This window comes from Cydia splendana, chromosome 10 (assembly GCF_910591565.1).
Source record: "Cydia splendana chromosome 10, ilCydSple1.2, whole genome shotgun sequence".
NCBI classification, from domain to species: domain Eukaryota; kingdom Metazoa; phylum Arthropoda; class Insecta; order Lepidoptera; family Tortricidae; genus Cydia; species Cydia splendana.
The window spans coordinates 18,220,948-18,246,325 of record NC_085969.1 but is presented as its reverse complement, the minus strand read 5'-3'; the positions used below and the strand labels follow the sequence as shown (position 1 = coordinate 18,246,325).

At 37.7% G+C, this 25,378-nt stretch overlaps 1 protein-coding gene across 1 annotated transcript; it reads left to right on the top strand.

Moving 5' to 3' along the window:
* The first annotated feature begins 11,708 nt into the window (after positions 1-11,708).
* LOC134794406 (toll-like receptor 7) lies at positions 11,709-16,226 on the top strand. The gene has a single exon (XM_063766214.1). The coding sequence runs from the start codon at positions 12,081-12,083 to the stop codon at positions 15,960-15,962; it is 3,882 nt and encodes a 1,293-aa protein (XP_063622284.1). The 5' UTR covers positions 11,709-12,080; the 3' UTR covers positions 15,963-16,226.
* The last annotated feature ends 9,152 nt before the right edge of the window (positions 16,227-25,378 follow it).

Here is a 25,378-nt window from a genome sequence, read left to right as displayed (position 1 = left end):
TTGTTTGTCTTGGAGTTTATTCATGAGTCGTATAATATGGTTATTTTTATACAATAAGACCCTGTTATAATTTGTTAATCATTTTAAAATTATAACACGGCGTGTGACAACATCAATTCGTATAGAATATTAATATTATAGAGACACGTGAAGTTACCGTGCGTAAATACATACATATATACGTGTTAATACTCGTACCTTTAAAAGCTATCATTTTAACGTTTAGTTTATGTTTCGCCTCGTTAAGTTCATACATAATGATCGCACAAAATCACGAGAAATGTTTTCTTACGAAAATGTTTATTACCGTACACGTAAACCTTGTTTTCAGAATTCTAGTTTGATAAATGGCACTTCAAAAATCTTTTAGCTTAGGAAAGTCTACAATTTATTTCGTCGTTCTAAAAGAAAGGATGAGACGTAAAGTGGAGTTATAAATCTCTGATATTCTGGCAGTTTTTGTCTTTTATTGTGCTTTAGTATCATCTGGTATCAACTTTATTATCAATAAATATTTATCAAGTGCTGTTAAGGTATTGTTATAATCTTTGACACATAGTTTACGCCGGTCGAAAATTAAAGTTCAAAAGGACTAAAGGTGAACTTATTGCTTTTTTCTTTCTATTAAAAAAAAACAATTGTCCACGAAACTAACCGTTATCATACTATACTCTATTTCAAATTAAAGTCATATAAATTAAGTAGATAAGTACGTGTTACCAGTAATTTTTTACCTTCAATAAAGTCTAGCCGTTGCGAAAATGACACTGTTTATTGAATTACAAAGCCCTTCCGTTTCTCTTGTCGCATTATTTACCAATACAGGAAATTAATTCGATAATGGAATTTCCATACTCGTATCATTTATATCATCAAATACAATAAATTCACGACCACCTCGTTCACGTAAATGTTTTTTCAATAACGGAATTCCAAACACTTTTCTTGCCGTACAGTCAGCAGCTGAAGTTGCTAAGCGGGCGAGGTGTTCAAAACTACCTCGACACGCTCGTATCCTCTTACCAATAAAGTCGAGTCAAGATCATTTTGAACAACTCGCCCGCTTAGCAACTTCTGCTGCTGGCTGTACGTGCTACGTGCTCCAATTTTTGGGCGAAAGTGTATACAGTATCGTAAACTGTAACCAACGGACAGTTATGTACTTTAGTAAAATTTGTATTCAGTTTCGGGAGTGTCGGGTAGTGAATTAGCATGGGGCTGTAATAAAGGTGGAAACCAAATGAAGCTTTATATTTTATTTATTTTCTTCGTATAATTCTTTGCGTATTTGTTTACACGCTTACGAAGGAGGGTGTCCGTTCGTGTGTTATGCAAGTGTGCTGTTTTTAAGATTGCTGAGACCGTGACAGTTTTCAGCTTCTACTTTTATAGTTATTCATACATAACGATATTTTAAAGACAGCGAAATTATCAACAAAGGTTATCAAAGTTGTCGGAGAGTGATGGTACTTAGCTTGAAGAATTGTCAAAAAAACTCAAAGCTACTGAGCTTCTGAAAAAAATTTAAGTGTATGCGAATATTTCATTGAGGTATTTTTTGTACCTAACAAAATATTTCCAAGAATAAGAATGGCCGCTTGGATATTGTGGTTATTTAATAGCTGCCTCGTATCTGAACTAGGTATGTAGTTTGATTGTAATATAGAACAGTGTGTGATGGCCTCCAAAAAGGTAGACCAATGATCCGACCATGCAGAGAACAGTTTTGATAGCAGCGCACTTACTAGGTACCTACCTAACCACCTTTGCCGTGCCATAAACGTCGTGGAGATCCTCGAGGTTGGCATCCAGCAGGATGTCTTGGCATATAGACGTTACTATGCATAGTCACGGATATTTCAAGGAAAAGTCACGAAATAGGTAAACAGGTCAAGTGTTTATTATACGAAACAACGCACACAAAGGTAACATTTACCTGCTTGTTTATTTGTTAGCGAAAACCAGCATGTTGGTAAGCGAATATTCATGGGATCCTCCCAAATCCCTGAATTCCAGTGTTTGTTTTTGCCTTCCACGGGATTTAGACTGTGTGTGCATTTTGGCTGAAAGGTTGAATATGCGTTTGGCATGGTGCGATTCGCTAAATTTGTTAAAATAAATAGTAGTATCTATGAATTTTAGAACCTTCCTGAATGACCTAATATGCTTAAAGGTGTCATAGGTGCAATCGCCTAGCGTGGTACAGGCATGTGATGCGGAGGGATGAAAGTCATGTGACGAGAAAGGTATTACGAATGAATGTGGAGGGAAATACGAGAAGAGGAAAATCGAGAAAAAGGTGGATGGACTGTGTGAGAGATCATATGAAACGAACGCAAGTGAATGATGAAATGACGGGCGACAGAAAGGTGTGGAAAAGAAAGACATGCTGCGCCGACCCCAAGTGAATGGGACTAGGGCAAGAGAATGATGATGCTTAAAGGTGTCATTATGAGTATGGTAATTGCAGGAGCTATAATGTTGAAACGTTACCTATTGCTGCAGCGTTGATGCAGGCGATCTTACTGTTAATTGCCTCGATAAAAATTAGTTAAGGATTTAACATTCTAATCGCGGCAGTAATGCGACAATGCCAATTTATCCAGGAAATTGACAGTCACATAGCTCCTGTCAACGCTGCAGCAGTAACCTTACATCTATGTTACAGTTGTCATCAAAATGCCACCACATTGCTGTTGCAGTCGCTATACAAACGTTGCCTTTGGATTATATTTCTAATTGATAGAAATATAATCATTTGTACCAAGTTTCAAGCAAAATGATTTAAAAACTGTTTTATAGGTACCTACTCGGTACCGTCTGTTCTGTTGCCAGACTAACGTTTTTTGAAGTACCTACGGGAAAAATTTATAAATTCATCGCTTTAGGCTTGGGATGTCCAACGCTCTGACAACAGCCGAAAGTTAACCGACGGTGGCGAATATTTATTTTATACTGGTGACAACCAGCGTAAGAGAATTAGGGTAACATTCAATTTCTGACCGCAGCTGCACTACTAGTACGAACGCGTCGGTGTTATTGTCAATTTCCATAGTAAAATGAATGGTAGTGCTGCTGTCGTTGGAAATGGACTGTCACCTTTATCATATCGGCCCGATTCGAACTTTAAGATACGTCAAAAAATCGATCTAGAAACGATATGGATTAGATATGTCAGTGTCAAATGTGACGTTTCTTCAAACGAAAAAGTCACTTTTGACACTGACACATCTAGTCCATATCGTTTCTAGATTTAAAAATTAACGTATCTTAAAGTTCGAATTGGGCAGTATAGGTACAGTCACCTGCAATAATATATTACTCTTCGAAGGCCGCAAAAATATGTGACACGCTCTTATAGCTCTACAAATAAGATCGTGTCAGATATTTTTACGGCCTTCGAAGAGTAACATATTATTGCAGGTCACTGTACATACCTTTGTTGTGAAATAACCCTGTCATTTCAAACACATATTTGAAATCATCGGTAACAATGCAAAATCATGCAAACATTTAGAAAAAGTAATAAGTAAATAGATATCGATGCAATTTTGATCTGTTCAACCTAATCTGGTATGAGATCGCGCTTATGGTAGTTTTATCACTACTTATTCACCTAACCCTATCCATATATAATACATAGTACAAGTAGGTAAGTACAGTCAGCATCAAAACGGATTGATATGTCTTTATTAAATGTAGAAAAACCAAACGATTGCAGATACTTTTCAATGAGAACGAGAAGTACCTATTTGAAAAAGTATGTATTTAGGTATTTGTATGTATTTAATTGTGGCAGATATTTTTTAGGGTCCCGTACCCAAAGGGTAAAAACGGGCCTATTACTAAGACTCGGATATCCGTTCGTCCGTCCGTCCGTCTGTCTGTCCGTCAAAACTGATATCAATTAGCCAAAAAAGCAAAACGGTCCGACACAGATAATGTCATAATCATTTAGATTTCCAAATTTGGTTCGTCAAACTGCGGAGCGTTGGTGCGTCGTTTCATACATTACGTCTGATGCTGTCTGTACATGTAAGTACATTGTAAGCAGTATGTAAGGTTGTATTCTAAGCAGTCGGTATATTGTCCCGAGCGGAACCGGAAACACCCGAAGGATGCCGGGGAACGGGAACGCGTCTCGATCCTTATTGAATACGGCTATGGAGACGGACTGTGTTCCGAAAAAAATCCCTAATGTTTTTGTAAAAAATATTATTTATGTGCTTATATCAACTCATTATCATCATTAAAATTCTGTACAGGGTGTTTTTAAACCTTCAGCTATATTTTTCGAGGTAGGTACTGAACAATATTTAAAATCAACCGCGAAACAAGTTGTCTGTCCCATAGAAAGCCATGGATACCTGAGAGGTCGAAGTGTACAGAATTGCCATTTTTTTTACGATTTTGGAGTTTGGTTATAAGTAAGTACTAAAAGTAGTCCAGTATGACCTTATTTATTACTCCGCATACCGAATATGATAAAGAATTGAAAAAGCATTCTGTACATTTCGTCTCACTGCTGAGCACGGGTCATTACCTATACGAGGTTGTAACACTTGTAACCTATACCAATGCTAAATAAATTGCAACACCGGGACTTTAAGAAAGTTTATTTATTTATTCATAAACGTAGGAACTGAATTGGATGTAGCAGTTAGGAATATGCAAATTTATATTGTCTGAATATAATAATTTGGCTAATGCTATAACCTAGGTATTCATCGTTAACATAATTATTGGAATGTTGTTAGCATTTATTATCACTCGGAAGGTGTTTTTTATTTCAAGTGACAGCGCATTGAACATTTAAAAACGAAAGATATAAGTATTCTAATATCAGTATTTTATTTTAACAAAAAGCAGGTTCCATACCGCCGTAGCGTAAGAAACTCAACCCCTAGCGAACACGACTCTTATCTGCATTGTCGTTCTTATTGCGCCGCATAATGATGTCAACACATTACGTACTCCCACAACGCTAATACTAAAAGGACGTATCTACACACATTTTTGTTAGAAGATATGCCTTATTGGGAGATAAAACCACCTCCTTGTGGGCACGTGTAGTTTAAGAGCACAGTAGGTTTGCTTGTTAATAGGAGTGATTATTGTCTCATTTTCATGTGAATTTGATGAAAGCGTGGTAAGTAGGTAATTATAATTACTAATTAGCACTCATTAATCACCTCGCACTAATTGGTGGTGAACTGATAGACAAAATCCGCCTTTTGCCTTTGATTTACTGTTTAGTACCTACCTAATAAATATAATATCATTGCTGTCACCATTTTAACCACCATTTGATATATGTTTGTACCATGTCGTTTAATGAATTCTTTTTTGACGTCTATAAAACTTTGATTTGTATGTATAATTTCGCAAAGTGGGGTATGTATGTGTAATTTGGTTAATATTTATTGTTAATAATGATCTTATATGTTCGTGCTAATAAATCATAACTCTAACTAACTGAAGTTCCAACATGAAATAAAATAAATAAGTATTTTATTTATATTTTTTCAACATACATCATAATGTATGTTGAAAAGGATCATAATCCCTAGCTGTTTCATATGAGTAGGTACCTAATGAATCTAATGATTAAACTTACCTACCTAAACCTTAACAAGTTTTTGGGCACCTCACAGATAAATCTCTATTCTTTTGTCCTTTGCGTCTTGCCGCAAAATAAAGCCTTGCGTAAGCTTGTGTAACAACCATAAAGTTTAACAAAAGGACACTAAAATAGGCAGGTATCAGACGCAACCAGAGTACCAACGCCTACAGACATAATTTACCATTAAGCCTTACTGCACCGAAATAAAGTCTATCTGTGTCCAGGTAAATGAGTTCCTGTTAAGCGCCGCCGTCTAGCTAACCCATAAGGTAAAAATATCCAGAAAAGAAATTTTACGATACTGCGAACCCTAAACCACAGATTACAGGGTTCTCACGAATGAGTCATAGGTAATATTTTGGGCAAACAAAAGAACTAGGGTTGAAACGATAAGCATACCTGGTAATGATTGCTTAATGAGGCTCTGTGTGTGGTCTGCAAGTGCGTATAGATAATCTTTACTGACAATGAAGGTGTTAAAACTTTCGAAACTAATGAGGAAAAGTGTTTCACTGTCTGTTTTGGCGGATTAATGATGGCAGTGAATAGAATTTAACCAGTAGTTACTAGTGATATTATGAGTTCTATTGTTATCTTTGGATTAGTTCATTATTTGTGTTAAAATAATGTCGTTGCACCCTTTTGTCAATGCATTAGATATTTGCAGTAAACCCCGTGGGAATGGAACTGTGGGATACAGTGATATACCTATACAAATATTATGAGTAATAGAAATAATAATATTAAAGGTTTGATATGTCAATGTTGCTTTTATTTTATTTCAAACTAGGATAATGTTATTCAGGGGAAGATTATCAAAGTATCTCAGTTATCACATACTTAGGTACTACATTTTCCATTAGGTATGACCAGAAATTATATACTTAGGTATGTAGGCATCTAATTGTTATGAATTTTATTACTATTCCGTTAAAGTACCTACGATTCTACGATTTATGGATGTAGGACTCAAAATGTATCTTGTGATTGATTAATAATTTATTAGTAACATTTTAAATAAACATATGATTTTATTTAAGTGATTACATCGTTTTTTTTTTAAACTGGTCATTGCAGAAACAGATATTTATAATGAAATGAATAATCTGTAACATTTTAAGCAGTTTTGAGTGTAGTTTATTCCTAAATTGAATAAACTTTCATAACTTCAAACTGTAAAATCATTTCAACGACGGCTTAAACGATTTGTTTCACTTAAACTATTACAAGTATTCTGTTACTTAGAGCTAAGAGTCATAACTCTTGCTATGCTAGCTTGAAACTAGTGTTAACGAAGTTTCAAGTGCAGTATAAGCCTCTCATTCAGAGGCTTAGTACTAATCTTTCAATTATATTATTGCGGCGGACTTAGGCCAACCGCGTCTGCGGTTGTTTTGAATAAACGTTTCCTAAACGACGGATATGGTAGGATTAAACGAAGCACTTATGATCTTTTAAAAGTCACATCTGAAGTAGAACGAAACGACTTATGTATTAAATAGAGCATTAGGACTTTGTGACTTTCTTGGAAGGGATGACAACTTGTGCCTCCTTGTTCGTATTTCGAACTGGCTGTTTCATGGTAGTGTTGCTATATATAAAATTGTTATGTCATAACTATCTTGGCGCTAAGCGCTTGGCGCAGATAACTTATTTTTGTGCTTGGTCCGCTAAGTTTTTGTGACTTTTATTTAGTTAAATACCTAACGATACAGAGTAAAGGTGGGTAGGTACCTACTTTACTCTTAAAAATATAGAAGTAGCCTATTTAAAATACTAATCCAACTAGCAAGAAATCCATTTCAAAACATCAATGTTCTTAAGTTATGACATCAATTCAAATATCACATGCAAACTTCATGGAAACAAAGCACTTAACTCGTAACTCCATAAAGAACTTACGCAGTACGGTACAGACGGAAACTGGAAAAATGGAAAAGTCTTGTCGACGCCAACATTTATTTACAACTGAACGCCTTATATACCGCTGTTTTACATAAAGTGAATATTACACAGCGTGAGTGGCTTGAGTGTTCTAGAAATCGTTAAAGAAATTTTAGCACTTTACTGAAACTTTTTTAATAAATATAATTCTGTGATAAAGAGGCTTTTATGTATCCTGTTTGTATTACTCGTTATGGTGCGAATGTTAAAGCATATCAGATTAATGAATCAACTTTTTTTAACACTCGTTGCCATGGTTACGTTCTCCTGGGTCACTCTTAAAGCCCTTGTATTACCTACATATATTATTGAGACTAACAAAACATGAATTTATGGTCATCTACAATGTGTGGAAAGTGCACCCAAAGCAATGTTTTTATAACAGTAACAAAATGTTTCTTTACTAGTTACACAAAAATTGGGACGTACGAACTATGTGTTTTACTCAGGTCGGTTTATAACTAAAAACGATTTTAGGATCTTATTTATAGTTATTTGTACAACAAGAGATCAAAGTTTGATATTTCTTCGAGTGCTTATTTTGAGTCCCGTGCAAGCGAAAGATTCTATAATAGATTCACTAGCGTAGCGAGTGAATCTAACTTAGAATCTTGAGCGTAGTAAGGGATTCAAAAGCGCACGAGATGTAAATAACTTTGATCTCGTGTAGTAGGTACACAAAATTGTTCACCCTAAGCAGTGAGAACATACCTAGAGGGACAGAGATAATAGAACCCAAGTATATCGAACTTGTATTTGACCCCGCATGTTGAACGCATTTTGCTCACTGAGTGAGACACACTCAGTGAGCAAAATGCGATTTAAGAAGCAAAGTACCCTTGTTCGAGCTGCTGAGGTGAAAAATTTATTTCTTTATTAGATAAATTAAGTTCAGTTACTTTTTGAATTACTCAATGAGTTCGGCTAATTCTCTTTTACCGGTTCGTCTAATAAATTTTGTGATTATTGTCCCCTGGCTGACAGGACAGCATAACAACCAAAATCAGTTGATTCACTCGTAAACCAAAATCTAGTTCAGGCTTTATAACAACTTCGAAAGCGTACTAGCAGTATGTTTGTAAAGAGAAAATTCAATATGTTTCGACTACGAGAAATTCATTTTGTGACTCTAGCCACGGCTGCCTAAAAAGACTAGGCAAGCACGCTATTTCAATTGGGCTCTAGATAAAAAGTAAAAAAAAAAAGATGCATCTCTGTTACGGATTTTCTTCGTATAGATGCTTCGTCTATTTGCAAGTTGGGTCAAATTAAACCCATGACTATTTGATGAAATATACTGTAGTACGCATATAATTAAATAAATCTTTATTTACATACAATATATATACAGTGGTACTACTAAACGAAATTAATAACTAGCTTAAATCTAAAATAGGCCCTTGAGGCATTGTACCAAGGATGCTGGCGGCATTTCCTCGCTGTATCGCAATGCTGATACGTTGTGCGAGGTAGCCGCCAGCTCTTCGGTCACCAGTTACGTCAACCAGACGCTTCGCGATTTCTGCGAACAACTTATGCGCGCTGGGACCCCATGGACCTAGAGTTTCAACACCATAATTATATGTACCTAGTTAGGTACATAGTTTGCTATCATCATAAGGGAGACTTTTGGCTTAGAAGTCACTAACCAAGTAATAAAAAATCTAATAAGCCTTTTCCAATGAGAAGTCGCGGGCAAAAGCTAGTACAGTCACCTGCAATAATATGTTACGCAACGATTCCGCAAAAATATGTGACACGTTCTTATTACTACAAATAAGATCGTGTCAGATATTTTCGCAGCCTTCGTTGCGTAACATATTATTGCAGGTGACTGTACATGTATATTTTTAATCTTAAAATCGCATCACATTTACTTTTATATTAATTTTAAATGTAATTTTTGACTTTTGTTTTTATACTATTTTAAATTTCGATCTCAATATTATTTAGACATGTAAATCGGCTTTGTTTTTAATATTAATTGTAATTTTAATATTGATCTCAATTTTAATTTATAAACTATTTCTAATTTTAATTCGACATGTGAATAAGTTTTGTTTTAATTTTCGATTACAATTGTATATATAATTTTAATTCACGATCTCAATTTTAACTGTATAATTCTAATTTTATTTGATATGTAAATTGGCTTTATGAATAAATGAGTATGAGTATAAATACGAGCGAAATCCACGATAACTGAATGACACCAGTTAGATGCCATTTTGATATCAGTGTACGTTCGAATTGGCCGGAAAGACTCTAAGAACTAATACCATTTTTCGTAATATTGCCCACATCTAGAATATTGAAATCAACATATATTATGTAAAATATCAAAGCATATTTCATTATATTACTGAATAAAACATAGGCAAAGTGAATCCGTGTTCTAGAAAATATTGAAGGAAAATAGCGCTAAAAAGTAAAGCCAGAGTGTAAGAAAAATCAGAGTAACCTATCTCCAAACATTTACCGATTGACGTTTAAAAAACACCTGTTTCATAATGCTGCCAAATTGTTACTTACCGACCAAGGCACAGAAAATTGACAGCCTGCCCGATTCGAACTTTACGTCAATTAATAGATCTAGAAACGATATGGATTAGATATGTCAGTGTCAAAAGTGACGTTTTTGTTTCAAGAAACGTCACATTTGACACTGACATATCTAATCCATATCGTTTCTAAAAATGTAACAACGAAATTAGAGTAGAAGCTTTACATACAAAACTTCAGTACCTATAACAAATTTTAGTTACGAAAACTAGTACCAGACATACATATTTGTTACGTAAATGTTCATGCGAAGTTACGTGTAGGTAATTTAAGCATGTCGTTTTAAAATGAGAGCTTAATTTCAATCATATGGGCGGGTTTCTTTTTGGCGGTGGGTTCGTGTGAAGGCCACCCCACACTAGCGTCATTTGAGCGTCGGGGTCTTGTCAGCGCTATGGAAAATGGCTTCGCTGCGCAGTTGCGCCAATGTTGCATCGAGCAGCAGCCATACGCGCTGGCCACGAAATTGCGATACTGGCTTCGGCTAAGGCGATAACCATAGGTGGGAACGAAAGGTCTGATCGCTGTGTCTCGCTCTCACCTATGGTTGTCGCATTAGCCGAAGCCAGTCGCGCAATGTCGTGGCCAGCGCGATAGAGTTGACTAGACGCCGACGCTCGGAAGACGCTAGTGCGTCGCTCCAAGTTAGACGACTCAATACAGATCTACTCTGGTAAAGACAAGTCTTCACAGTTTTAGAGGCGTCGCGGTATACCTTTGCTGAATTTTACATTACAAAGATGTTTGAGGTAAGAGGGTGCCATAAATTATGCCTGACTCCGTCCCAGTAGGGCTTAACGTGGCTAAGTCACGTGGGACATTAGAATATAGGTCGCCGTTTAGGTGATTTGCATGAAAAGATAATCAAAGCACATCAAAGGATGATTTTTATCATGAAACGCGATACACGTACGGTATTTTTAGTTCCATAATATTATGGCACAATAAGTTTCTATATCTTTACCATCAAATTAATGAATTAAGGTAAACGTACTATATAGTGCTCGACATCCTAATGCCCAATGGATGACACCTTGCTGTCACCTCTATTGACAATTACTTAAATTTCAAGATGACATGTACTTACCTACTGGGACCGCGTCGAGCAATTATGTGAAAATAAAACACAAAACTTATCACGTAACTTGGAATAATCCTAGGTAAAATAAGAAGATAAACAAAGAGATTGTAAAAACTTCGGAAATTAGCCCATTTCAAAGAGTTTGAAAGCAGTAATTAATTTAAGGTCATTCTCACAAAAAGTACTTACCTACCTATTTATCTCTTCTATCTTTTAAATGTACCTATGCATAACTGTGGATTAATAACGTTACGTTAACATTATGGTTTTATGTGTTTTATAAAAGTTTGTTAAACAAAATTCATTAGAAAACTCACAAATCGTCACTTTTTAACAACATTTTAACCCATACCTGTAAAACTAGTCCACTTGTATGCACGAATTTAATCACGATTTTATCGAATGCATCGTGGTTTCACTACTCGCCGCAATACCGCTACTCGACGTTAGATGGCAGCACGGGTCCAAGTTGAGCGTAGCTTCGAGCTTACCGAGGGGCAGGCGGCGGGGGGTAAAGTTGCGCGTCCCCACTGCCACTTCCACAAGTCAAGCTCTCCGCTTGTCAGTCGCTCCGCAGCCGCGCCGCGAAGAGGTCGTGCCCACTGTCCACGCCGGCCTTTATAAAATACGCACTAAATATTCAACAGACCTGATCTCAAACGATAAACCCAATTCTTCAGTGAAACTCACATTCAAACCATATTTGTGAGCACAACGGACAATAAGGACCACAGTGCAGTGATATGTTAGCGAGTTTTTCTTCAGTCAAGTGTACTACGGACTTTGTTTCGGAAATGGTGATATCGACCCGAGGAGAGTGTTTATGAGACGTTCAGTAGTGAAATGAGGAGTCTGTGATATAGCTTCATAATGTACGCCGTGGTGGTAATTTGCGCGCTGCTGCAAGTCGGGCGGGCCGCGCTGCCCTACGGCTCGGACAAATGCATCAAAGTGTCCGGTGCCGCGGACAACAGTGTCCTGTGCAGGATCCGGACTCTAGACAGCGATGGTGCCGGTATCGCCACTGTATCCTCGGATACTAGACATCTTTCCATCGAGTGCAATCATCTCCTGCTCTTCGAAAGCTCTCTACGGGGCCACTACTTCAGCCCTGTTCCAGATCTCACGGAGTTGTCAATAAACAACTGCAAACTTCTCCAAGTTCCCGACGGCACGTTTCAAGACTTGAGAAAACTTAAAAGGCTGAAGCTCCGTTCGAAAAACTTCGAGTGGAGTCCTACCAAGAATTTAGAGTTATCTTTGAACACTTTTAATGGATTATCGGAACTGCATTCGTTGGATCTTGCTCAAAATAACATCAAATTCGTTCCTTCCGGTGTGTTTTGTTCCTTAGAAAACTTGAACACATTGAATTTGACGCATAATAGAATAAAGACAATTGGCCAGTTGGGATTGGGCCAGGGATGTGGCTCGAGCTTACACTATCTAGATCTTAGTCACAATGAGATAAAGTCTCTGCCTGAAGATTCGGAGTTGTTGAAACTGAGGAGCTTACAGTCGCTATATCTGCAACATAATAATATCACTGACATATCAAGTGAAGCATTCAACGGTCTTGTGTCTATGAGAGTGCTAAACATATCACATAACCGCCTTCACACACTGCCGGAGGGGCTCTTCGCTAACGCCAGAGAGTTGCGTGAAGTGTATCTCAACGACAATTCGTTATTTGAGCTGGCTCGAGGCATATTTCATCGTTTAGAGCAGTTGATTGTTTTAGACTTATCAAGCAACCAGCTTACCAGTAACCATATCGACGACGGAACATTCCTGGGACTGATACGACTTATTGTTTTAAACTTATCGAATAACGCTCTGACAAGAATCGATGGAAAGACGTTTAAAGATCTATTCTTCCTGCAAATACTGAACTTAAAGAACAATTCCATTGGATACATTGAAGACAATGCATTTTTGCCGCTTTATAATCTGCATACATTGAATTTAGCTGAGAACCGTCTGCATACTATTGATGAGAACTTATTTAACGGTTTGTTTGTACTGAGCAAGTTAACCCTCAACAATAATTTGCTAGTAAACATCGACCGTAAAGCTTTTAAGAATTGCTCGGACTTGAAAGAGTTGGATTTAAGTTCTAATCAACTTTTAGACGTCCCTGAAGCGCTGTGGGAGCTATCATTTCTGAAAACGCTTGATCTCGGTGAAAATCAAATAACAGACTTTAGAAATGGTTCGTTCAAAAACCTGAATCAGCTTACCGGGCTTCGGTTGATTGACAATCAAATTGGAAACTTGAGCGTCGGAATGTTCTGGGACTTGCCGAGCCTACAAGTGCTTAATATAGCAAAAAACAAGATCCAGTCGATCGAGCGAGGGACATTTAGCCGCAATACCCAATTGGAAGCCATACGACTCGACGGAAACTTCTTGTCGGACATTAACGGTGTCTTCTCCACGCTGGCGAGTCTCCTGTGGCTCAACCTGTCGGAGAATCATCTAGTGTGGTTCGATTACGCATTTGTGCCTAGTAATTTAAAGTGGTTGGACATTCACGGTAATTATATCGAACATTTAGGCAACTACTACAAGTTACAAGACGAAATCCGTATAAAGACTTTGGACGCAAGCCATAATCGTATATCGGAAATATCGCCAATGGCCATACCGAATAGTGTTGAACTGTTGTTTATAAATAATAACTATTTGAACAATATACATGTGAATACGTTTTACGAAAAGAAAAACTTAACGCGAGTGGACATGTACGCTAACGAAATAGTGCATTTAGATCAGAACAGTTTGCGATTAGCGCCAGTGCCGAGTAATAAAACCTTGCCCGAGTTTTACATAGGCGGAAACCCTATTAAGTGTGATTGTACAATGGAATGGTTACAAATTGTAAACTACACGACTGCCACGAGGCAGTACCCGCGGTTAATGGACTTAGAAAACGTGTTGTGTAAAATGACAAACACTCGTAGCGGAACCCATGTGCCCTTAACGAATCTCAAGTCGTCGGACTTTCTATGTGCATATGAGACTCATTGTTTTGCGATCTGTCATTGCTGTGATTACGATGCGTGCGACTGTGAAATGACCTGCCCTCAAAATTGCACTTGTTACCACGACCCATTGTGGAATACAAACGTCGTCGACTGTTCCGGACAATCTTCAATAGAGGTACCGCATAAAATACCCATGGACGCGACAGAAGTGTTTCTCGACGGTAACAATATAAAGGAACTACAAAACCATGTTTTCATTGGAAGACAGAAGATGAGGTCTCTTTATGTAAACAATAGCAACGTCGACAACATTCAGAATAGAACTTTTGCTGGATTGAATGCTTTACAAATTTTGCATTTGGGAAATAACAAGCTAAAAGAATTGAAAGGATACGAATTCCACCAGTTGAGCAATTTGAAAGAACTATTCTTGCAAAATAATCTAATCAGTCACATCGTGAACGTGACTTTCCTGACGTTAATATCTTTGGAAACCCTACGCCTTGACGGCAACAGACTGGTCGATTTTAGCGTGTGGACATTCAATAATAACCCTAATTTGAAAGCATTGTCGCTCGGTAACAACCTGTGGTCGTGCAAATGCCGCTATTTGCAAGAATTAACCGCATACCTGGCTGAAAACGCGCAAAAAATCATTGACATAACCGACGTATGGTGTTGGAATGGAGACGCGAAACCGCCGCAGAAAAAAGAGCTCAATTTAAACGGCACCGCTTGCAGCGATTATTACGCCGATAATTCAGTCATCGGTAACATGCTCGTGTCGAACTATGTTCCCATGATGGTCTCGACGCTCACCGGTTTTATGTTAATTTTATTGGCGCTCGTCATACTATTCCTTTTTAGAGACTCGCTCAGAGTGTGGCTATACACGAACTGTGGCATAAGAGTGTTCTCGTTCGCGGGAGCTTTTGAAGAAAGCGAGAAGTTGTATGACGCGTACGTATGCTACAGTCCGAAGGATGAAGAGTTCGTCGTGCAGTCATTAGCGGCTGAGTTAGAGAACGGAAATCCATCCTACCACCTCTGTCTTCATTATCGAGATATCCCGCACCACGGGGCGCAATACATGCAATGCGCGCCGCCGGTCGTCGAGGCGGCGGAAGCTTCCAAGCGAATAATAATCGTGCTCACAAGAAACTTCATGCAAACGGAATGGTCTCGCTACGAATTCCGACAAGGGTTGCACGATGCCCTGAAAGGGTGCATTTATAAGTTGGTGCTAATAGAGGAGTGTACTGTGGTGGCAGACGCAATATGCGACCCCGATTTACGGCCTTATCTCAAAACGGGATCGCGTCTCCGTTGGGGACAAAAAAGGTTCTGGGAGCGCCTCAGGTATATGATGCCGGATTCGTCCCAGCCGAATCATAAGCGGCGAAGCCACAACTATAGGAAGAATATAAATACTTATACGTTGGATTCTTCGGTGCCTAACGGTGGGAATCGTACGATCCCGTATCCTGATAAATCGCCTGTGATAGGTGGCGGACAGGGCGCGAGCGCGCCGCCGGAGTACAGCAGTGAGGTGCGTCAATCACCGTCAGTCGTGAGACAGACGCAAGGAGTGGTGTACGGGCCTGATGGCAGGCCGATCTCAGACCACATTTACTCCTCCATAGACTCGGACTATTCATCCTTGGAGCACGGGATGGCCCCGGGCAGGCGGCGGGACCTCCGCCAATGGCCGCCCCCGCCTCCCCTGGTGGATACGGGCAACACCGTGCAAGCTTACCTAGTCTAGGGCCCACGCCCCGCTTCCAGTCAAAACTATGTAAATAAATGTTAATTTAGTGCGCTGTAAATATTGTAATTATTAGATCTTAAGTGCTATACCAAATCTATGTAATTGTACTATTGCCTATTCGTTATCCTGTGTATAGATTTCGTAATAAAATTTAAAGACTGCTGTAGAATATGTATTGTAAATAGCAAAAAACAAGTGATCATAGTGTCGGTAATATGGCGTTATTTATACAAAATAAAACTAAAAGATGAAGATTTATAATATTGATTTTTATTCAAAACCTTACACAATAACCACTTTAACCTCTTTGTGGATAAAATAACAAAAGTAAATATAACTATGGGATAAAACAAAATAAACTGGAAATACTTCTATGTAAATACATTCAACACGAAGTGAGTAGATAAATAACATAAAGTTTGTTTCATTTATCCCACTATTGTATTTACAGTGTATTTTCCCAATCAAGTATCAAAACATTGAACGACACTCGTTTCATTAATAAAACGCAAATAATTACAATTGCGACTCCATTATGACAACCATCATAACGATCAATGTTAAAATTAATAAAAATCACAAACATTGTTCGAGTGATGAAAGTGCAAAGGCAAATATAATTTACATATTTATGGTCCTGACCACTCTGTTGAGTGGTACGCTACTGAATACATACGTAACATGCATTTCAAGTTTAAACAGTCGTATCTGCAATACTCGAGCTAAGTAAAAAGGACGTATGTGCTCCAAATCTCATATGGAGATACAGTGTTTTAACTGTAGCACATTAGGACAAGGGTGTTTTAGATATGTCCACGTGCTTCGCTTGCGTTGTTTCGTGTCCGGTGTCCACTCGTTTTATAGACCACTTGTATTCATGACTGTATAATGTTCTATTATTTGGGCCGCACTGAAACAACGTAATTTCACATACGTCGGGGATTTTATGAAGGACAGAAACATGCGAGTGAACGACACAACCTCATGTAAGAAAACACAGTAAGTAAGTTCGATATAGATTATATATTTCGTAAATAAAAATTACGAAATAAGTAATTTTTATGTAATTAACTCAACTTTTTAATTATGGTCATAGCGACGACTAATCGAAAATATAGCTTATATCCCTAGATATATCAAAATGGATAAGAGACCATAGCATTTACTACACTTACATACGTTAAATACCGTCTCTAGTTAAGAGAGCGATGGCAAGAAATAATCCATCGTTTATAATTCCAACGCAGACTTTGTCAAGTGGATACAAGTCCATGGGTCCAGTGAAGTTACAATATTTTATAAAAACTTTACATTTGCATTGTGTGTCGCTTAACTTCAAACTCGGGTATATTCATTCGACCCTCTCAGCAAATATCTACCCTATTACCTTTTATTAATACCAAAATCGTATAATCTGACAGATGGATTTACCCGAGTTTGCAGTTAAGTGACTCATGTTGTCATTCCGATACATTCAATTTCATGTCAGTAAACGATTGTTATCTTAACCCCAGTTCAGCCATTGGCTTTGTCACAAAAGCAATCATAAAACACACAGGCTTTTTCTTTACTTAATCACTAATTAACATTATATGTGAACGGGGATTACCATTAAAACTTTTGTACTAGAACAGCAATGTCCGCTGTAAAGTTATAATATAAATTCTAACCCAGTCAAAGTATGCCCGCTAATAATAAACTTCGTCACTGAAAGCCTTTTAATTATATGAAACAAGAGGAAAGTTCTAATTCAGGACTATCAAATTATACGTTCCGGAAATTTATAGCCTGTTTTAGATATATTATTTACTTCACGAAATCCGGGTTTTGTTCACGTTTTATGAAATTTACATTAACTTACCAATGTGTGTAGCAGACACAATGAATTATGTATACATAAAAAATATACATTGAATTAGTGAATCTTACCGCAATATCATTATAATACTATACATATAAACTAAAATAAACGACTGACGATCGACAATTGAAGAAACCGAATAAAGTAAGGGATGAGTTATGAATGACTTAAGTTATTTTTTAACTGACATGAATGCATTATGTTTGTTTTGACGTCTGTATGTCTAGGATCCCCTTATACCTAAATACACAGTAATTAAGATAAGTAAAATACTTACTTCCGTCCAACTTGATTGTGTACTTTACACACTGAACATAGAGTCTAAAATTCTTTGGTAGTGTAAAACTAAAAATGCCGTAATTCAATAATATCGGTAAACAGTTTTGTGATTACGTAATTATGCTGCATTTTGAACCCACCTGCCCATAATGAGTCTCATCGTACTTAAAACAGGGGTTCAGGACTCTTTACCTGGATATTATTAATATGACTACCAGCTCCATCTATGTATATCATTTTCACATCACCAATTCGAAAAAGGGTGTTTTATTTATTTATTTAAACTTTATTGCACAATAGAAAACTTATCGTACAAAAGGCGAACTTAGTGCCAAAAGCATTCTCTACCAGTCAACCTTAAGGCAAAGCAGAGAGATTATGGGCGGTGCTACTAATCACTAAAGCAACACTTTACTTTAGCTTTTTCTTCCCTGCTAGGAGGGATCAAAGTAACACTTTTCTGTTCTAGGACCCTATGTTAAATTTTTTTTTGCATCATAATTACTCGTACCTCATAGGTGATGTGAAAAGCAGTATACTGTGCCACATGGTAGCAAAATTATTTCCATCTTGGGCGTAAACACACTTGAATACGTCACTACGCTCAGGATACTACTTTAGAATCCTTCGCTTCGTTTAGGATTAAATGTACGCCCTTGCCGTAATTATGTCATTTTGCTCCCTTGTGACACAGTACTATTACTCTGTCAGTAAAAAAAACATTTTATACCTAGTGAAGACCTATATTATATACACACCTGCAAGGTATATTATTCGAATCTGAGATAGTTTTGAAAACTGCATATCTACTAAAATAAAAGCACTTTCTACTTTAGTAACAGTAAGCATTAAGCAACATGCCTTAGTAAGCGTTGCGGTAGCTTAAGTGTTGCCAAAATATGGAATGGTTTAGTGGATAATAAGCGATTTTCAAAATTACTCCGCTTTCGATGTCACCCCAATCTTATACATATTCTACAATTCATGATCGTACTTGTAAGTTCCATCTCTTAAATGTTTCTCAAAAGTACACTTGGCAAACACAATTCCATTCTCAATTATTTACCATAATCGGAAATTCACTTTGGCTCCCTTCCAGCGCTACTGTAGAGCCTTTCCTGTCTTGTACCAACTTATTGTTCATACGACCGTTCATTGCTTCACTGAGAATAATAAGAACTTGATACGGCACTGCTTTAAGCTATTTTAGACTTTAAAGCGTTATCAGTAAAGTTAATTTTAGGGTGGCATTGGAACAGGTAACGTATCCGTCAATGTCATATTTCGGCTTATCCCTAGTGACTAATTGCTCAAAAACGACTCTTTTTCTGGCCACAAGCGAAGCATTCTAACTTGTTTTTATGAAGAATTATAAAGTAAAGACGTGTTTCTCAATGGTTACCTAAGGAATGGGTTCTATTTGTCCTTGACATTTGTTATCAAGAGGTAGCTTCATTTCTATTTGTAAAACTATAATTATACTCGTATATGAAGTATGAACTCGCCTCTTGTAGAGTATTATCAGTGGTGCGGGTGTCCATGGGCAGCGGTAATCGCTTGCCATCAGGCGATCCGTCGACTCATTTGCCTCCTATATCAGAAAAAAAAAGTTTCAAAGTATTAAGTTTGAGGCGAGTTTTAAATTGATTAATAATAAGTTTTACCATACCTCCCATACAATTTATTATGTATTAAGTAAGGAAGCTCATGTATGTAGGAAGCACTTTAAGTTTATTAATTTCTCTATTTACATGTAAACTCCATATAACGTCACTCGATATATGTATAACGTTTCACTCCCTATAACATCCCCTAACAACCCTAGTTGGTTTACTTTAATATTCATTTCTCTCTATTTAACGAAAACTCTCTATAACGTCAAAAACTGTCCGGTCCCTTGAGTTTTTACACTGTAATTATAAAATTATGAAATGTATCAACGATTGAATACGTTAAAATATTTGTAGTTTAATTTGTTTGTAAGATTAATAGCATCGTTCGCATAAAATTAAGTACTTGGATATAGGGTCATTGTGCTAGTTTTCATCCGGCTCTAGTTTTCGTCCACTTACCGAAATTTGAATATAAACCTTCATTACTGCACAAATTTGGACTTATTGCAATCCTTAATATCTAACAATTTATTTATAAAAATTATATTTCGCAAGTACCAAATTATAAATTAAATGTATTATTTGCTAGTCCGTCAAGTGCGTCCGGCACCGGACGGTAAACTGACGCAATTACCCTAACTGTCGAGTATAAAGTGTATAAACATATTTACTGTTTACTTACACAATTCCATGCAAGTGATTATTCCTTGGAGAAAAGTCTGCCGTTAAACATAATGCTAGACTAGACCCACTTTAGTAATAGAAAACGCTAGGTCTGGTCATAAATTGTGATCGGCGAACAATACATTGGTCCCAACTAACGGCTCGATTCGGAAAATGAATTAGATTTCTACTAGACTTCAACAAGTTCCAATACGCATAATTTAAAGATATTTGTAAGATAGATATGTCAAATTTGACGTTTCCGCGATTCTGGAGGTCCTCTTGAACGATTTCTACAAGTTATGACTTAGATATCCAAGTCACATCTTGTTGATATCTAATGTAGATCAAGTTGATCTCTAAATCGTCTCAAGATCTTGTGATTATCTCGAAATCCGAATAGGCCTGTAAGTAAAATTACCGTTAAGGTACCGTTCGAATTCAGACTACACCAAATTTAAGACAGCATTACTGCATCAGTTATGCGGCGCGACATTAGATACTGCCGACTGCCCTAGGGCCTTATTCGAGATGAACAACTGTCAGATTTCGCATCCACATCAAATCAACTCTAGATTTAATCGCGTGTTGATTCGATCAACTGTGGATAATATCATTTGGTACAACCAAAACTCAGCTCTGAACTCCGGGTGGCTCGGTTTGGTTGTCACCTAACTGTGGATTGATAATGTCAAATTTTGACAGCTGTACGTATTCGATAACTCAAAATTATTCCCACATCAACGGGAGATCCACTTGATACGTCAGTTATCGCTAGTCGAATAGGGGTCCTGGATTGCTTGAATATATTACCTTTTTAAAGTTTCCCGCGGTAATGCAATCGGCTGTTACTGCTATAGTATTATGGCGCGACATTACTGCCGACTGATGTTATAATCCATGTAGCTGCCCGGATTTTGACCATTTGCTGTTGCAATGTCGCGCCACAATAATTCAGCAGTAACGGTGTAGTCTGAATCCGAAAGGTACCTTAAGACTAAGCTTCAAAGAACGTCCTCCTAGATGTATGCGAGGAAACATTTTACACATGATTTGCAATGGTAATACGGTACGGTAATAATTTTCTCTTGACCTACACTTTATAACTTTCTATTGAGTTAATTTGTCGACGTTCTGCATAAAACCACTGAGAAGAATTTAAATTTCTATAAAATTATGACGACTAAATAACACTTGCACACTGCCTATCAAAATCGCTGTCAACTAGCTTGGTATTACTCTAAGCTAACGTTGTTTTAACGTGGCATAGCGTCGTATATGTTTTTTACTTATTTGCAACCGTAGTTGTCCTAAAAAGGTCATATATGTATTAGAAGATGTAATGACTTACTGCCTTTTATTGTAGAATGAAGTAACTGCATTTAGTATTCAAGACTGGAACGCGGCGTCTCTGAGGAGTTGATCACGCGCCGTGGCGGATACGGCTTCCGGCGCGGATTACGAGTTGATAATAAAAAGTTCTTAATTATGTTTACTGTATTGCGACTAGCGATTGTCGTGCTGAAGTATTCTAGATGCTTACGGTATTTTAAACTTTTTTTTTACGCCCTAAATTATTATCGCTGATATATCACGACCATTTGTATTAAAATTAACATCATTAACGATTACGAGTAAGAGCCACTTGCACCATTTACTAACCCGGGGTTAACCGGTTAAATATGGAGTTACCATGGTTACCAGAACAATTTGACACTGGGTTAACGGTTTAACCGGTTAACCTTGGGTTTAGTGGGATGGTGCAAGTGGCGCTAAGATAAGATGGGGTAAAACTAACACCGGAATGGTAAAGAGCGCTTTATAGAATCGTCATAATGTTCATTTTGTCCCGAGCAAAACATCGTATATTCTTATCCCTCTCTCTCTAATTCTCATTTATGTATTCCATCTATTCTACTAAAAAAATTGTTGGAAGTATGCCTAAACGACAAAGTAAGCCATATTTACTTTACTATATATTTAAGGTAGGTATTTATTAATAACCGAACTAGCTACTTCACTTTAAAGCAATATTGAGCCAATCTGTCGATTATATTTTACTTAATCGTGTTCCACAACAAGCTATACTTTCTATATTTTAAGGGAATTTTTCAATAAACGCCATTTAAAAAAAGAAAATGAAATCTTCCAATAAAGAGCTATTAGTGCTTTCCCGGCTCCGTGGACATAGTACCTAGTTTATTTCCATTATACTGAAGTTACGGTCTAGAAACTCGTATAAATAAATGCAGTAAACGTACTCGGCTGTCCCATATCAAAACCTAGTAAGGGACATATTTCTGGAATTTTAGAAGTGATAACTTCTTTAGCGGCGCTGTGCACTTTTTATGATGGGGAAAAAATGTTATACTCGTACTCGCGAGAGTTCACGTGACCGTAAGATTCGTAAGACGGACACGTGACCTGATCGAAAAACTGTTACAATGTCATTGGTTTTTCACTTCTGCCGGCACTCCCGGAATGCAACCCGTTGTTTTTTTGTGTTATTTGTACCCACCTAGTAAGTCCTCAGCCGATTACAAAGACACCTGCTGCAAAATCAGTATAAATAACAGAGATTTCGACACATCCAAAGTAAAACTCAGCAAGTCATACGCCATACTAAAACCTAGTAAGGAACTGAGACATACTAGGTTTTATTTTTATGTAATAGGAAGCAAACAAGCAGACGAGCCGCCTGATGGTAAGCACTCATCGCCGCCCATGGACATAAGCAACATCAGAGTGCTTATGCGTTGCTGACCTTCGAGAACCCTAAATACCTGCTTCTTGAAGAAGCCCATGTCGTAGCGCAAGGGAAACACCTCAGAAGGTAGCTCATTCCACGACTTGCACGTCCTGGGTAAAAACGAGCGAGATGCCTGCTTGTTTTTGGTTTGCCGAGGTTTGTATTTGGTTTTTTGGTTTGGTGTCGAGGCAGAGCACCAGATCGCTGTTTCGAGCTGCAGCGTCAAAAGTGAAAATAGCCCTAATGATAGCCAACCTCTGACAGGAGACGGCACCATAAGAAGAAGAAGAAGTGTCGAGGAAGTGAGGATTAGCTTTGTTTCTTTGGTGGGCGTTGCGGTGGTAAAAACGCGACGGTGGCACCAATTCAAAAAGTTCAGTAACAATAGGTTTCAGCCTGGTCATCCATAGCAAGCAGACATTATATTACTACGCACGTACTGGGTTTTGATATAGGACAGCCGTACTTTGTCGTTCTAATCTCATGTTGCCTCAAAGGAACTCTTCAAAAACGAGAAATGTCCGAAAACGGTCCAGCGAGCTAAGTAAGCTTGTCAATTTTGTAGAGTTAGTAGCATATTTTGCTGTTTCCTCTTTGATATTTGACCAGTTTGTAAAACAGTTCTTTTATTGAAAGCATGGCCCGCTTCTCTTTTGTCCAATGCCTGAGCTACTATTCCTATGTCGCTAAGCGCCACTTGCACCATCCCACTAACCCGGGTTTAACCGGTTAAACCGTTAACCCAGTGTCAAATTGTACTGGTAACCATGGTAACTCCAGGTTTAACCGGTTAACCCCGGGTTAGTGAATGGTACAAGTGGCCCTAAGCATAACAACGGTCGGGTATGTGCGTTTGAAAAGTTTTAACGACCTAATTTATCCAACAAAATATGACAATGAAATGGGTAACAAAAAAGAAGTAAATTATATACGTTTCTAAAAGCACATTAATATGAAGAAAATCGTCCATCAGATAAGACTGTCTATAAGCTCTTTCGTCGCTTCTAACTCGTGCGTTTCACACTGACTAACTCAGACACTGTCAGAAAGGAAGAGCTCAGCTGTACCGACCTGGAAGTGGAGTATGAGTTTGTACTCTTCCTTTCTGACAATGTCTGAGCGAAGTCATATTGAAATACCAGAGTTCTTGTCTTATGACGGTCTCCCCAACCAAAAAAATATATGTCGGTCTTCTCCACATTCATAATTACGAATGTTTTTCTTAACGGCAAAAGTAGAAAAGTATCAGAATAGTTATTTAAGATACAAGTGCGGAAAAGAGGAAATTCGAAACGAGTGGCGATAAATTAAAACAAGACCGAAGGGAGTGTTTTAAATCGACACGAGTTTCGAATTACATATTCGCACGTGTATCGTACAACGTTTTACAGTACATATGGCCCTTTAAACTTTTGTCATCGCACGAAAAGTGCTATTTTACGCACTAGTGCGGAGTGCGGGAAAATAGGACCATATGTACTGTAAATTAATATTGCGATAGGTAAGTGTTGCTTCGAATTCGATTCTATTTACATAACCTAAACCAGGTTTAGTTTTCGTATTCATATTTTGGCAACTGGAGCTCACGAAGCTCAGAAAATACGTTTAGCCTTTGAGCTAAATTAACTCTACCTAATAGCACTGACTATCAAATAACTTGGGAATAACCCAGTTTCTCCCTAAAATAGATTTCAGCCTATTGCCGGATAAAATCGAAACAATAAGCTAATGAGCTTAGAAACCGAGTTATAAGAAATTTTGTAGCAGAGCCTCTACCATCAGTTTTAACATTGACATAACGCTCACGTCTACGTAATTTACTTTCTGTACATCTCGCTTGCACTATTGCTCGCATATGCGAGTACGAGCGAGATGCATAGAAAGTAAGTTACGTAAACGTGAGCGTTATGTCAATGTCAAAACTGGTGGTAGCCGTACAGATATGAAAAAAGAATGTAGTAAGTAAAAGTAAGTCCTTCATTATCATTAGGGTAACATTCCATTTCTGACCGCAGCTGCACTACTAGTACGAACGCGTCGGTGTTATTGTTAATTTCCATAGTAAAATGAATGGTAGTGCTGCTGTCGTTGGAAATGGACTGTCACCTTTAAGGTGATATTGGGGTGGTAACTGCAGCTGCATCACTGCCATGGCTGCTGCGGCCTTGACACGGGCGCTGTCACTGTCAATTTCCGTGATAAAATGATTGATGAATTGAATGCGGTGTACTTTAGGCTGATGTGATGA

Coding starts and splice junctions, on each gene's coding strand:
- LOC134794406 (XM_063766214.1), top strand. CDS start 12,081: ATGTACGCCGTGGTGGTAATTTGCGCGCTGCTGCAAGTCGGGCGGGCC.